General features: G+C 43.8%; 1 protein-coding gene across 8 annotated transcripts in view; it reads left to right on the forward strand.

Moving 5' to 3' along the window:
• The window catches only part of trim2a (tripartite motif containing 2a), a 221913-nt gene extending 217900 nt beyond the window's left edge, over positions 1–4013 (forward strand). For all 8 annotated transcript variants that reach the window (XM_052039372.1, XM_052039391.1, XM_052039411.1 and 5 more), the window contains 2 exons: positions 1646–1786; positions 1982–4013. In XM_052039372.1, coding sequence (XP_051895332.1) covers positions 1646–1786; positions 1982–2134 — 294 coding nt within the window. In that variant the 3' untranslated portion in view covers positions 2135–4013. The remainder of the gene's footprint in view (positions 1–1645; positions 1787–1981) is intronic.
• The last annotated feature ends 9001 nt before the right edge of the window (positions 4014–13014 follow it).

The following is a 13014-nucleotide window of genomic DNA, read 5'->3' on the forward strand; positions in this document are numbered from 1 at the left end:
CAAGTGAGCTAAGCTAATTTGAAACAGCAATCAAGTTACCTGAGGATGTTGAATTCAATATAGAGTCTGGATGGCTGCAATGTGCCCAGATGGAAAATGAGATATTGTCCCTCAACCTTGCATTGGGCCTCATTGTAACAGTGCAGGAGACCACACACCAATAGGTCAGAGTGAGAGTGGAATGGAGAATTAAAATGGCAGGCAACAAGAAGCCCAGGGTCAAACCTGGGGACTGAATACAGGAGCTACATAAAGCAGTCATCTGATCTGCGTTTGGTTCTCTCAAAGTAGAGGAAGCTGCATTGTGAACACCAAATGCAGTACACCTAGATTGGAAGAACTACAAGTGAATTACTGCTTCACTGAGAAAGACTGTTTGGGTCCCTGGATGGTGGGAAAGGAAGAGGTAAAAGGACAAGTGTTGCATTGCCTCATCTTCCTGCTCTGCATTTTGTAAATCCTACATTCTTTGTCTATGTTCTTGCTCTCTAACATTTCCTCTTCACCCATTGAACAAATATAGTCTTATCCCCATGATCACCCTGGTTCTATCCCATCAATGAAGTCTCCCTCCTTGCATCTTAACTAGGTTCTTCTTCCCAGTTTTGACAAAGAGTCTTCGATCTGAAATGTTACTGTATCTCTTCCCACAGATGTGGCCTGACTTATTTCCAGCATTTTTTGTTTTGATGTTAACCATAGATATTGCTGGAGTTATGTTGTGATTCTTTCCCTGTAGCAGCATGTTGCAAATCTGTACTCTGAACAAAAGTAACTTGTTCATTGTTAATTGGTGTTTAATGTATAGTTGAAGTAGAACATAGAACAGTACTGCACAGGAACAGGCCCTTTGGCCTATGATATCTGTGCCAATCATGATACCAATCTAAACTAATCCCATCTTCCTGCACAAGGTCCATATCCCTTTATTCCCTTCCTGTTCACGTGCGTATCTCAATGCTGCTTAAACATTGCTGTTGTATCTGCAACAACCATTTCCCCTGGCAGTGCATTCCAGGCACCTACCACACTTTGTGTAAAGAAAAACTTGCCTCGTATCTCCTTTAAACTTTGCCCCTCTCACCGTAAACGTACACTTCCTTGTATTTCACATTTTCACCCGGGGGTGGAAAAAAAAGTACATATCTGTGCCTCATAATTTTTATGTACTTCTATCATGCTCCAGTGAAAACAATCAAAGTTGTCCAATCTTATATATTTAACACTCTCCCTAATCCAAGCAACATCCTGGTGAACCCAATTTGTGTCCTCTTCAAAATATCCACATCCTTCATGTAATGTGGCAACCAGAACTACACACAATACTCCAAATGTGGCCTAGGCAAAATCTTATACAGCTACAACATGACTTGCCAATTTTTATACTCAATAGTTAAATCACAGAAGACTAAACTTGAAAGGAAAACTTTCATTATTGGTATGGATTTGTACTGCATTAATCTTTCAACGGGTGGAGTTCAGTGTGTTTTGAATTAAAGATTTGTGCATGTATGAATTAAAGTTCCAGGATTTTGTTATGCCCTCTTTTCAAAGATAAAACTATTTTATTCAAGACTAAATATTAGATCAGAGGTATCAAAAGTTGTATTTTTAGTTTTCACAACATCTTCATTTTTACATGTAGGTGTTCAACACAGATGGTGAGTTTGTGTTAAAATTTGGATCTAATGGAGAAGGAAATGGTCAGTTTAATGCTCCGACTGGAGTGGCAGTGGATTCCAATGGAAATATTATAGTTGCTGACTGGGGAAACAGTCGTATACAGGTAATGGTTTCAATAGTGAAGCTTGCGTTTTTGTGGAGTTTGCTTTTGTTAATTTTTGCTTATTAGCAGTGGAGAAACATAATTAGAACAATTCCTGTCATTGATTTTTCTGTAGTTTTCATAAAGAAGAGAAACATAGTGACCTTTTGGATATAGTGTTAATTCCAATTTCTATTTACTTCTATTTTTAAATAGGTGTTTGATGGAAATGGATCATTCCTCTCTTACATTAATACTTCTGCTGATCCTTTGTATGGCCCTCAAGGTCTAGCATTGACTTCTGATGGTCATGTGGTGGTTGCTGACTCTGGAAATCATTGCTTTAAGGTTTATCGCTATTTGCAATAGCACCTGATCTTTGGATCTACAAATCTTAATGGTAGAGTTGGATATGGATAACCTGCATTAGAAAATTAGTGCAATTTCCCTTTAGTTTGGGAGTTGCCTGTTTGGAGATTTGTTTTTGTTTGGCGCATTTTCCCCCTGCTAGTTTAAGTATCCTGTACACATGGAAGGAAATGTGCAATTTTGTACCCAAGGCTTCTCTGTATCCTTCATAATGTTTTATGTTCTGGATTTGCAGGAGTCAAATAATGCTGTCATAAATCTAATAAGCAGATTGCACACATGAATTTGCAGATACAAATAATAGGATTATGTAGCTGGCTGACAATGAATTTAGAATGAAACATACTAAAGTATTATTGAAGAAAAATTTCATTCTGTACTGAAAGCTTTCATTTCAAAAGTCCAGATTTTGAATAAATGGCTGCAAATGAACTGTCATTCAGATCTTTCTGCCTTGTCCTCGTAGCTATATTTCTCAATCTCTACATGTATACTCTACCATGGCCTTGTAATTAAAACTTCATTTTTGTATGGAGGGTATATAGCTGTCATGCATTTAGAGCGTTGTCTTTTAGCTGCATTGTATTGATGCAAGCCATTCACAAAATATTCAGAGTAGCTATGATAAGATCAATTCCAAACTTCAGTATCGCTGATGTGCAGTTCTAATGCAAATTCATGAGGAAATCAACATTACATTTTAAGTTCTTGACATATTTCAGAATAATAGCATCAAATAACTGGTAACTAGTTGTTTTATTAAGGTTCTCTGTTTTAACCAAAATCCATGGTGTATGCCATATGCCTCGTTATTAGCTGTGCAGTCTGTCATTTCTGATGCAAGAAAAATGTTTGAAGAAATTGAATGATTTTCTGTACCCTAAAGTAAATCCAGCAGAAGTATAAATCTGCTGAGCAATTGGAAACAAAATGAAAATGCACTAACATTTTATTGCTCTGCCATTAATCAGATATAAGTTTCTTGAAAGATTTGTCAGTTTATTTTGGCCTAATCAGGTGTCTGGTTTGCATCTGTTTATCCTAATTCTAATACGTGCTAAGATTGCATAATTGGAGGAAACTTAGTCTTCTGAAGTGCATTAAAATTAAAATATGAAAGCTGATTTACATAATTCACTTAACTGTATGTTTTTTTACAATTATTTGTTATGGACAGTTCTGTTCATGCAAGGTTGTGGACTGTGGAAAGAGAAATGGTGTAAATTGTTTGTTAGTAATCTATGTGGATTAAAAATACTTTATTTGGACCAATAAGCAATTCATCTCTCCTGAGAGGGTTTAAACAGCAAGTTGCTGCACTGGACTGTAAATTTTAATGTTATTTTGTCTGTAAAAATGCTTAACAAAACTATTTATATTTTATCTCTAATGTATTAACAAATGCCTCTGTTGCCAAATGTTTTGGAAACCAAGTGCCCATAGAAATTGTTTGGGGGAAAAATATGCTCAAAACAGTAAATAAAATGTGATGCTGAAAGTGTTGAATAATTGAAGTGTGAATACATTGTGTGTGAATGTAAGCCTTTCTTTGCTCCCTTTTGTTGTGCTTCAATCATTTTATATTGTGGTTCAAAGAACGAGTAAGTGACTCTTTCACTACCACCCCCAACCACAACCACCACCCAAGACCACCTCAACACCAGAATTGGCATTCTATGTAACAGCATAGCCTTAACAGGTGTAATCTTTTTCTATAAGAAAACCTTAAAAAAATAATTTGATTTTTACCATGTTTAATGGGGACAATTGACACATTATTTGAATGTTACAAGCATTCCATCACTGTGATTCAGTTGAAAACTAATTGTTTTATGTACAGCTTATGAGGAAAAATAAAAAAAGTCATACATTCTGTCTACACATGGTTCTTTTACATGCCTTTTGTTTCCTAAAAATAAAATTTGACTTTGATTTATGTTCTGAATCTTCAGATTAATTGCAGTAAGAAAACATTCTGAATCAAATGTGTAGTCATAGGTGGGGTAGCATAGTTCTAGCAACTGTGATTCAATCCTGACCTCCAGTGCTGTCTGTGTAGAAGTTGCACATTCTCCCTGTGACTATGTGGGTTTCCCCCTGATTTTCTTCCAAATCCCAAAAGTGTGTAGGTTGGTAGGTAACTTTGTCATGTAAATTGTCCACAGTCTGTGGGTGAGTGGTAGAATTTGGGGGGGGGGGGGTGGAGGAAGAAGAGGGGATGGCAATTGATGAGAATGTAGTGAGGATAAAATGGGATTATGTGGGGGGGGGTGGAAATTGGTGCTTGATGTTCAGTGTGGACTTGGCTGTATCTCAAGGTGACTCTAATGAGCAACTTGAACTAAATGAATGGAACAAGTGCAATACTGATGTCTCAGCTTAAGTGTGCAGTGATCTTGAAATGAACTATTATTCTGTGAGCGCAACCATAAGATAAATAACAAAATAATCCAATGCTTCTGAGAGAATCATAACTCCTTTGCCCTTTTATTTTTTAAATAATGCCACGTGGTCTCATCCAAATATTGTTTAAAATACCTACCCTTCTAAATAAAATCAGAGTTGTACAACATAGAAATAGACCCTTCAGCCCACCATGTTTATGCTGATTATCATGCCTATCTATATCAATCCTACTTGCTTGCAATTAATTCCATATCTCTCTATCCCCTTCTCATTTAAATACCTGTCAAGATGCTGTTACTGTACCTGCCTCTACTACCACCACTGACAGTGCATTCCAGATACCAGCTATGGTCAAATAGAACATAAAAAAACTACAGCACAATTCAGGCCCTTCGGCCCACAAAGCTGTGCCAAACATGTCCCTACCCTAGAAATTACTAAGCTTACCCATAGCCCTCTATTTTACTCAGTTCCATGTACCTATCTAACAATCTCTTGAAAGAGGATGTGTTGAAGTTGTTAAATAATATTAAGACAGATAAATCTCCGGGGCCTGACGGGATTTTCCCCAGGCTGCTTCGAGAGGCTAGGGAGGAGATTGCTGAACCGCTGGTAAGGATCTTTGAGTCCTTGTTGTCTACGGGGGTGGTGCCGGAGGATTGGAGGATTGCGAATGTGGTCCCCTTGTTCAAAAAAGGTAATAGGGATAGGCCAGGGAATTATAGACCAGTGAGTCTCACGTCTGTGGTGGGTAAGCTGTTAGAAAGGATTCTAAGGGATAGGATTTATGAACACCTTGAGAATCATGGACTGATTAGGGACAGCCAGCATGGCTTTGTGAAGGGAAGATCTTGCCTCACAAGCCTGATAGAGTTCTTTGAGGAGGTGACCAGGAAGATTGATGAGGGCAGTGTGGTGGATGTGGTTTACATGGATTTTAGTAAGGCGTTTGATAAGGTTCCTCACGGTAGGCTTCTTCAGAAGGTCAGAGGCCGAGGGATCCAAGGAAGCTTGGCTGTGTGGATTAGGAATTGGCTTGCATGTAGAAAGCAGAGGGTTGTGGTGGAGGGAGTGCCCTCGGATTGGAAGGCAGTGACTAGTGTGTCCCGCAGGGATCGGTTCTGGGACCTCTACTTTTTGTGATATTTATAGATGACTTAGATGAGGGGGTGGAGGGCTGGGTTAGTAAGTTTGCGGACGACACTAAGATAGGCGGTGTTGTGGATAGTGTGGAGGGCTGTCGGAGCTTACAGAGGGATATTGATAGGATGCAGAGCTGGGCTGACAAGTGGCAGATGGAGTTCAATCCGGAGAAGTGTGAGGTGGTACACTTTGGAAGGACAAACTCCAGGGCAGAGTACAGGGTAAACGGCAAGGTACTTGGCAGTGTGGAGGAGCAGAGGGATCTGGGGGTTCATATTCACAGTTCGTTGAAAGTTGCCTCACAGGTGGAAAGAGCAGTTAAGAAGGCCAATGGGATGTTGGCTTTCATAAGTCGCGGGATTGAGTTTAAGAGCCGCAAGGTTATGATGCAGCTTTACAAAACTCTAGTTAGGCCACACTTAGAGTACTGTGTTCAGTTCTGGTCACCTCATTATAGGAAGGATGTGGAGGCGTTGGAGAGGGTGCAGAGGAGATTTACCAGGATGCTGCCTGGATTGGAGGGTATTGAATATGAGGAGAGGCTTAAGGTGCTAGGGCTTTATTCACTGGAAAGGAGGAGGATGAGAGGAGACATGATAGAGGTATATAAAATATTGAGAGGAATAGATAGAGTAGACAGTCAGCGCCTCCTTCCCAGGGCACCAATGCTCAAGACGAGAGGTCATGGCTTTAAGGTTATGGGTGGGAGGTTCAGGGGAGATGTCAGAGGGAGGTTTTTCACCCAAAGAGTGGTTGGTGCATGGAATGCGCTGCCTGGGGTGGTGGTGGAGGCAGATACATTGAACAGGTTCAAGAGCTTGTTGGATAGGCATATGGAGGAACGTGAGATAGAGGGATATGCGGGAGGAAGGGGGGTTAGGTAGTGTGAGGGTGGTCTGATGGACGGCACGACACGGTGGGCCGAAGGGCCTGTTTTGTGCTGTATGGTTCTATGGTATCAGCCTCCACCACCGTTTCCGGCAGCCCATTCCACGCACTCACCACTCTCTGAGTAAAAAAAAAACTTACCCCTGACATCTCCTCTATATCTACTCCCCAGCACCTTAAACCTATGTCCTCTTGTGGCCACCAATTCAGCCCTGGGGAAAAGCCCTTGACTATCTACCCTATCAATACCTCTCATCACCTTATACACCTCAATCAGGTCCCCCCTCATCCTCCGTCTCTCCAAGGAGAAAAGGCCGAGTTCCCTCAACCTGCTTTCATATCAGGTTAATGAACAACCTCTAGAGAACTTTCCAACTTTCATACACTCAATCACATTTCTGCTCTGCCTCAACATCTGGCTTTTCACACTTTCATACAAGTAGAATGTTAGAACCTATTGATAAAAACATAGTGTGCATTGCATGCTGTTGGAGAATAGCTAATGTTGTCCCCTTGTTCAAAAAGGGCAGTGGGAATAAGCCTGAAAACTTCTGGCCAGTGGACCTTACATCAGTGGTGAGGAAGTTGTTGAAGATTCTGAGGGACAGGATTTATGTTCACTTGGAAAGGCATAGACTAATAAGGAGGATACAGCATGGTTTTGTGCAAAGGAGATAATTTCTCACAAATTGAGTTTATTTTTTGAGGAGATAACTAGGAAAATTGATGAAGGAAGAGCGATAGTCGTGGTTTACATGGCCAGGTGATTGGGCGTTCAGTGGGACAACATTTCAGGGAACAGTGATCATAACTCAAGTTTTAAGATGGTTTTGAATAAGGACAAGTCTGGACATCAAGGAAGAAAGTGCTCAGTTGGGGGAAGACAAATTACAACGTTATTACGCAGGAGCTAGGGAGAGAAGATAGGGAGCAGCTGTTATTGGGCAAGACACATCTGGCATATAGGAGTCATTTAAAGACCAGCTGATCAGAATTCAGGATCGGCATGCTCCAGTAAGGAGGAAAGATACGGATGGAAAGGTTTAGGAACCTTGGTTGATGACTGATGTTGTAAATTTAGTCAAAAAGAGAAAGGAACAATAGAACCATAAGCTTTAAGAAACTAAAAATCAGGCAGGGCCCTTAAGGAATAGAAAAGAAAGTAGGAAGGAACTTAAGCAGGGGATTAGGAGGGCCAAAAGGGGCCATGAAATGTCCTTGGTGAGTAGAATCCAAAGGTGGCATCTTGAGATCAAAAAGGAGGCAGTGTTTTGTCTATTGAAGAACATTAAGGTGGGTAAGTCCCCAGGGCCTGAAGGGATCTATCCCAGAGCATTAAGAGAGGCAGCAGGAGATTGCTGGGGCCTTGACAAAGATCTTTGTATCTTCTCTAGCCACAGGTGAGGCCCCAGAGACTGGAGAATAGCAAATGCTGTTTCTTTATTTAAGAAAGGCAGTAGGAATAATCCAGGAAAGTATTGACCAGTAAGCCTTACATCAGTGGTAGAGAAGCTACTGGATAGGATTTACTCGCATTGAGTATGAGAGTGAGGAAGTTGTGTTGCAGCTGCATACAACTTTGGTTAGGCTGCATTTGGAGTATTATGTGCGGTTCTGGTTGCCTCATTACAGGAAGGATGTGGAGGCTTTGGAGAGGGTGTAGAGGAGATTCATAGGATGCTGCTCGGATTAAAGAGCATTAACTATAAGGAGAGGGTGGATAGCTTTTGGATTGTTGTCTCTGGAGTGTGGGAGACTGAGGGGAGACCTGGAAGTTTATAAAATTATGAGAGCACAGGTACGTTAGAGTCTCCATTCCCAGGACAAATGTCAACTACTAGAGGCATAGCTTTAAGGTGAGAGGGAGGAAAGTTTAAGGGGAATGTGCAGGGCAGAGAATGGTAGATGCCTGGGACATGCTGCCAACATCTGTCTCCTATCTTCACATTCCCCTTCCTCCAATTTGTTCCATCTTTTTTTTCACCTTTCACTCACTCTCTCTTTGCTTCCATCTATCATTCACCTGCCACTGTCTCCCAACTCCAGCCCTGCTCCCCTCCCTGACCTGGCACAACCTGCCTGTCATCTCATACCTGCCCTCAGTCCAACAATCACCTCAGATTCCTTTCTCACCACTCCCCTTCTCTTTATACTGGCCACGTCGCCTCTCAACTCTCAGCCCTGATGCAGGGTTACAACCTGAAACGTTGGCAGTTCCTTTCCTCTCACAGATGTTGCTCAACCCACTGAGGTCTTCCAACAGATTGTTGCTCTAGATTCTAGCATCTGCAGTCTCCTGTGTATCCATTGAACAAGTACCTGTATCCTGTTCTGTGATTGACAAAATGTACATGAGAAATAGGAGCAGAAGTGGGCCCTTCAGCCCCTCGAGGATGCTCCACTACCCAACAAGATCATAGCTCCCTGAAAGTGGTAACACAAGTAGATCAATTACTAAAGAAGGCGTACAGCATACTTGCCTTCATTGGTCAGAGCATTAAGTACAAAAGTCAGGAAGTTCATGTTACAGCTATATAAAATTTTGGTTACTCTAAATTTGCAGGTCTGGTCACGGCATTTTAGGAAGGATGTGGAAGCTTTGGAGAGGGTGCAGAAGAAGTTCACCAGGATATTGCCTAGATTAACAGTATTAACTGTAACAGATTGGACAAACTTGGATTGTTTTCTCTGGAGCATGGAGGCTGAGGGATGATCTGATGGAGGTATACAAGATTATGAGGGGCGTAGATAAGGTAGATGGAGTCTTTTTCCCAGGGTGGAAATGTCAAATACCAGAGGGCATAGCTTTAAGGTGAGTTTAAAGGAGATTTTTGAGGCAAATTCTTTACACAAAGACTGGTAGGTGCCTCAAATGCACTGCCAAGGTAGCAGGTGGTGGCAGCAGATACAATAGCAACATTTAAGAGGCATTTAGACAGGCACATGAACAGACAGGGAATGGGGGAAATATAGATCATGTGGGTGTGCAGTTTAAATTGGCATCATGGTCAGCACAGATATCATTGGCTGAAGGGGCTGTTCCTGTGCTGTGCTGTACTGTTCTATGAACTTGGTCTGCCATCCAACAAGTAATAGCAGACGATCTACCTCAGCACCATTTCCTTGCCCTCCCAATTTCTTTTGATTCTTCTAATATCTAGAAATGTATTGATTTCAGTTTTGAATGCAACTGATGACTGAACCTCCGTCCTCTGGGGTTGAGGGAATAAAAGGGTCCTCATTTTCAGTCCGAAATGTCCTATCCATTATAGGGTCAACTGTGACCCTAGTTGTGAACTCCTTAACCCCAGGAACCAATCTCCCTGGATCTATGTATCTGTGAGCCCTCTATGTATTTTATATTTTCAATAAGGTCATCTCTATTTCTTCTAAACACTTTCCTTATCCAACCTCTTCTTACATGACAGATCTGCCATTCCAGGAGCCTGTCCAGTGAATCTTCACTTTTTCTGGTAATACCAAAACTGTACATAATGCTCAACAAGCCCTGTACTGTAAGACATTTTTTACACTTGCACTAACATCCTCTGGCAACAAAGGCCAAAATACCAACTAATTACCTACTGCACCGACACATTAGCTTTCATTGAACTGTGCACAAGGACACAGAAGCCCCTTTGAACATCAACATTTCCCCATTCTCTTGCCAGTTAAAAAAATACTCCGCATTTCTGCTTTCTTTCTACCAGAGTGGATTTTTTAATCCAAAATAAACTTTATTCATAATAAAAGACAAACTATATACAATAATAAAACAGTGCAAGCTTTTACGTTCTTGTACAGATCAATCATTAGTGTTACCTTTTTATATAAAAAAAACGCAGCACTGATGCCACTCTTGTGGCTCCCTGGGGTGATACCCCAATCCCATATATACAATATTTAAGGGGCTTTCTTGCCTGACCCTGCCCCTCCCTTTCCAGTGGCAGAAGAACCCTAAACTGTAGTCCTTCCCCACCGAGCCCTTGTGTAGGCTGCAACCAGCTTCAATGCGTCCCTCAGCACGTACTCCTGCAGCCTGGAATGTGCCAGTCGGCAGCATTCCCCTACGGATATCTGGAAGACCAACAAGTTTCAGGCAGACCAAAGGGCATCTTTCACCAAGTTGATGACCTTCCAACAGCAGTTGATGTTTGTCTGTGTGTGTCTCCCCGGGAACAGTCCGCAGATCAGAGAATCCTCTGTTACGCAGCTGCCGGGGATGAACCGTGACAAGGACCCTTGTACCTTTCACCACACCCTCCTCACAAACCCATAGCCCGCAAAGAGGTGGGCGACTGTCTCATCCCCAGCGCAGTCCTCCCAGGGGCTGTGTGCGCTGGGAGTGATGTTCTGACCATGCAGAAAGGATCTGACTGGGAGGGCCCCTCTCACCACCAGCCAAGCGAGGTCTTGGTGCTTGTTGGTGAGTTCTAGCGATGAGGCATTCTGCCAGATGGTCTGGACGGTCTGCTCAGGGAACCACCCCACAGTATCCATCGAGTCCTTCTCCTGCACTGTCTGCAGGATGTTCTGTGCTGACCACTGCCTGATGGACTTGTGGTCAAAGGTGTTGGTCTGGAAGAACTTTTCCACAAAGGACAGGTAGTGCGGCAATGTCCAGTTGACTGGGGCGCTGCACGGCAACGGGACCAGGCCCATCCTTCGCAACACCAGGGACAGGTAGAACCTTGGCACGTAGTGACACTTGGTGCCTACGAACTTTGGTTCCACACACAGCCTGATGCAGCCACAGATGAAGGTGGTCATCAGGATGAGGGCGACATTGGGGACGCTGTTGCCCCCATTGTCCAGGGAATTGTGCATGGCAACCCGTCGGACCTGCTCCATCTTGGATCCCCAGATGAACTGGAAGACGGTGCAGGTGATTTCCAAGCCGGAGGAGCGAGGAACAGGCCACACCTGCGCCAAGTATAGCAGCCCTGAGAGTGCCTCACACCTGATGACCAAGTTCTTCCCAGTTGTTGAGAGGGAGTGCTGTTCCCACTGTCCCAGTCTCTGCTTCACCTTCCCAATCCGCTCCCACCAATTTTTGTTGCACGCCCCAGCTCCTCCAAACCAGATTCCTAGCACCTTCAGGCAGTCGGGCCATTTGCCAAAGAGCATGGCCTCGCTCTTCGTGCAGTTAACTCTGGCCCCTGATGCCAACTCAGACTGGTCAGAGATGTTGATCAATCTGTGAACTGACCTTGGGTCTGAGCAGAAGACGGCGACATTGTCCATGTTCGGGGAGGTTTTCACCTGGGTGCCCTCACTGCCTGGCAACGTCACCCCTCTGATGCTTTCGTCCTTCCTGATGGATTCGGCAAAGGGTTCTATGCAGCACACAAACAAGACAGGGGAGAGAGGGAAGCCCTGCCTGACTCCAGACTTGATGGGGAAGCTGTCTGTTTCCCACCCATTGGTTTGGACTGCGCTACAGATGTCTGCGTAGAGCAGCTGGATCCAATTCCTGATTCCCTCCCCAAAGCCCATTTTGGAGAGCACGTCCAACATGTACGTGTGTGATATCCTGTTAAAGGCCTTCTCCTGGTCCAAGCTGACCAGGCAGGTGTCCACCCCTCTGTCCTGCACATAAGCGATGGTGTCCCTGAGCAGCACGAGGCTGTCAAAGATCTTCCTGTCAGGTACAGCACAGGTTTGGTCCAGGTGGATCACCTGTCCCAGAGCAGACTTGACCCTGTTGACGATGGCCTTGGACAGGATCTTATAATCCACATTCAACAGTGAAATGGGTCTCCAATTTCTGATGTCCGCCATCTCCCCCTTCTGCTTGTAGATGAGGGCGATGATGCCCTTCCTTATGGATTCTGACATGCTGCATTGTACACTTCCAGCAGGTCCGGGCCCATTCAGTCCCACAGAGCTGAGTACAATTCCACCGGTAAGCCGTCGCTTCCAGGAGTTTTATTCGAATCAAAGGAATGGACGGAGCCAGTCAGCTCCTCCAGGGTCAGTGGTTGGTCCAGACTCTCCCGCTTGCTGTCATCTAAGACCCTGTGATAGAGGACAGGAAGTTCTGGGAGGCGGTGCTGTCTGTTGCCTTTTTGTCATACAGACTGGCATAGAAGGATCTGCAGATCCTTAATATGTCCATCTGCAAGGATGTTACTGAGCCGTCCTCTTCCTTAAGGCTGTGGATCAGAGCTCCCCCTGTGCACCTTTTGGAAGAAGAAATGTGAGCACATCTCATCCTGCTCCACGGAGTGAACCCTGGATCGGAAGATAATCTTGGAGGATTCGGAGGTGTGGAGCTGGGCTTGCCGGCTCTTTGCCTCTCGGAGTTCCTCCCTCACATTCACCCCCCCCCTTGACTGCAGAAGGAGAAGTTGTTGTAGGTCTGCCTGGAGTTTGCACAGTTCCCTCTGACTCTGTCTTGCTTTCTGGACCCCTCTGCGGATGGAGAACCTCTTGATGTTCTC

The sequence above is a fragment of the Pristis pectinata genome, chromosome 2 (assembly GCF_009764475.1).
Source record: "Pristis pectinata isolate sPriPec2 chromosome 2, sPriPec2.1.pri, whole genome shotgun sequence".
Classification (NCBI taxonomy): domain Eukaryota; kingdom Metazoa; phylum Chordata; class Chondrichthyes; order Rhinopristiformes; family Pristidae; genus Pristis; species Pristis pectinata.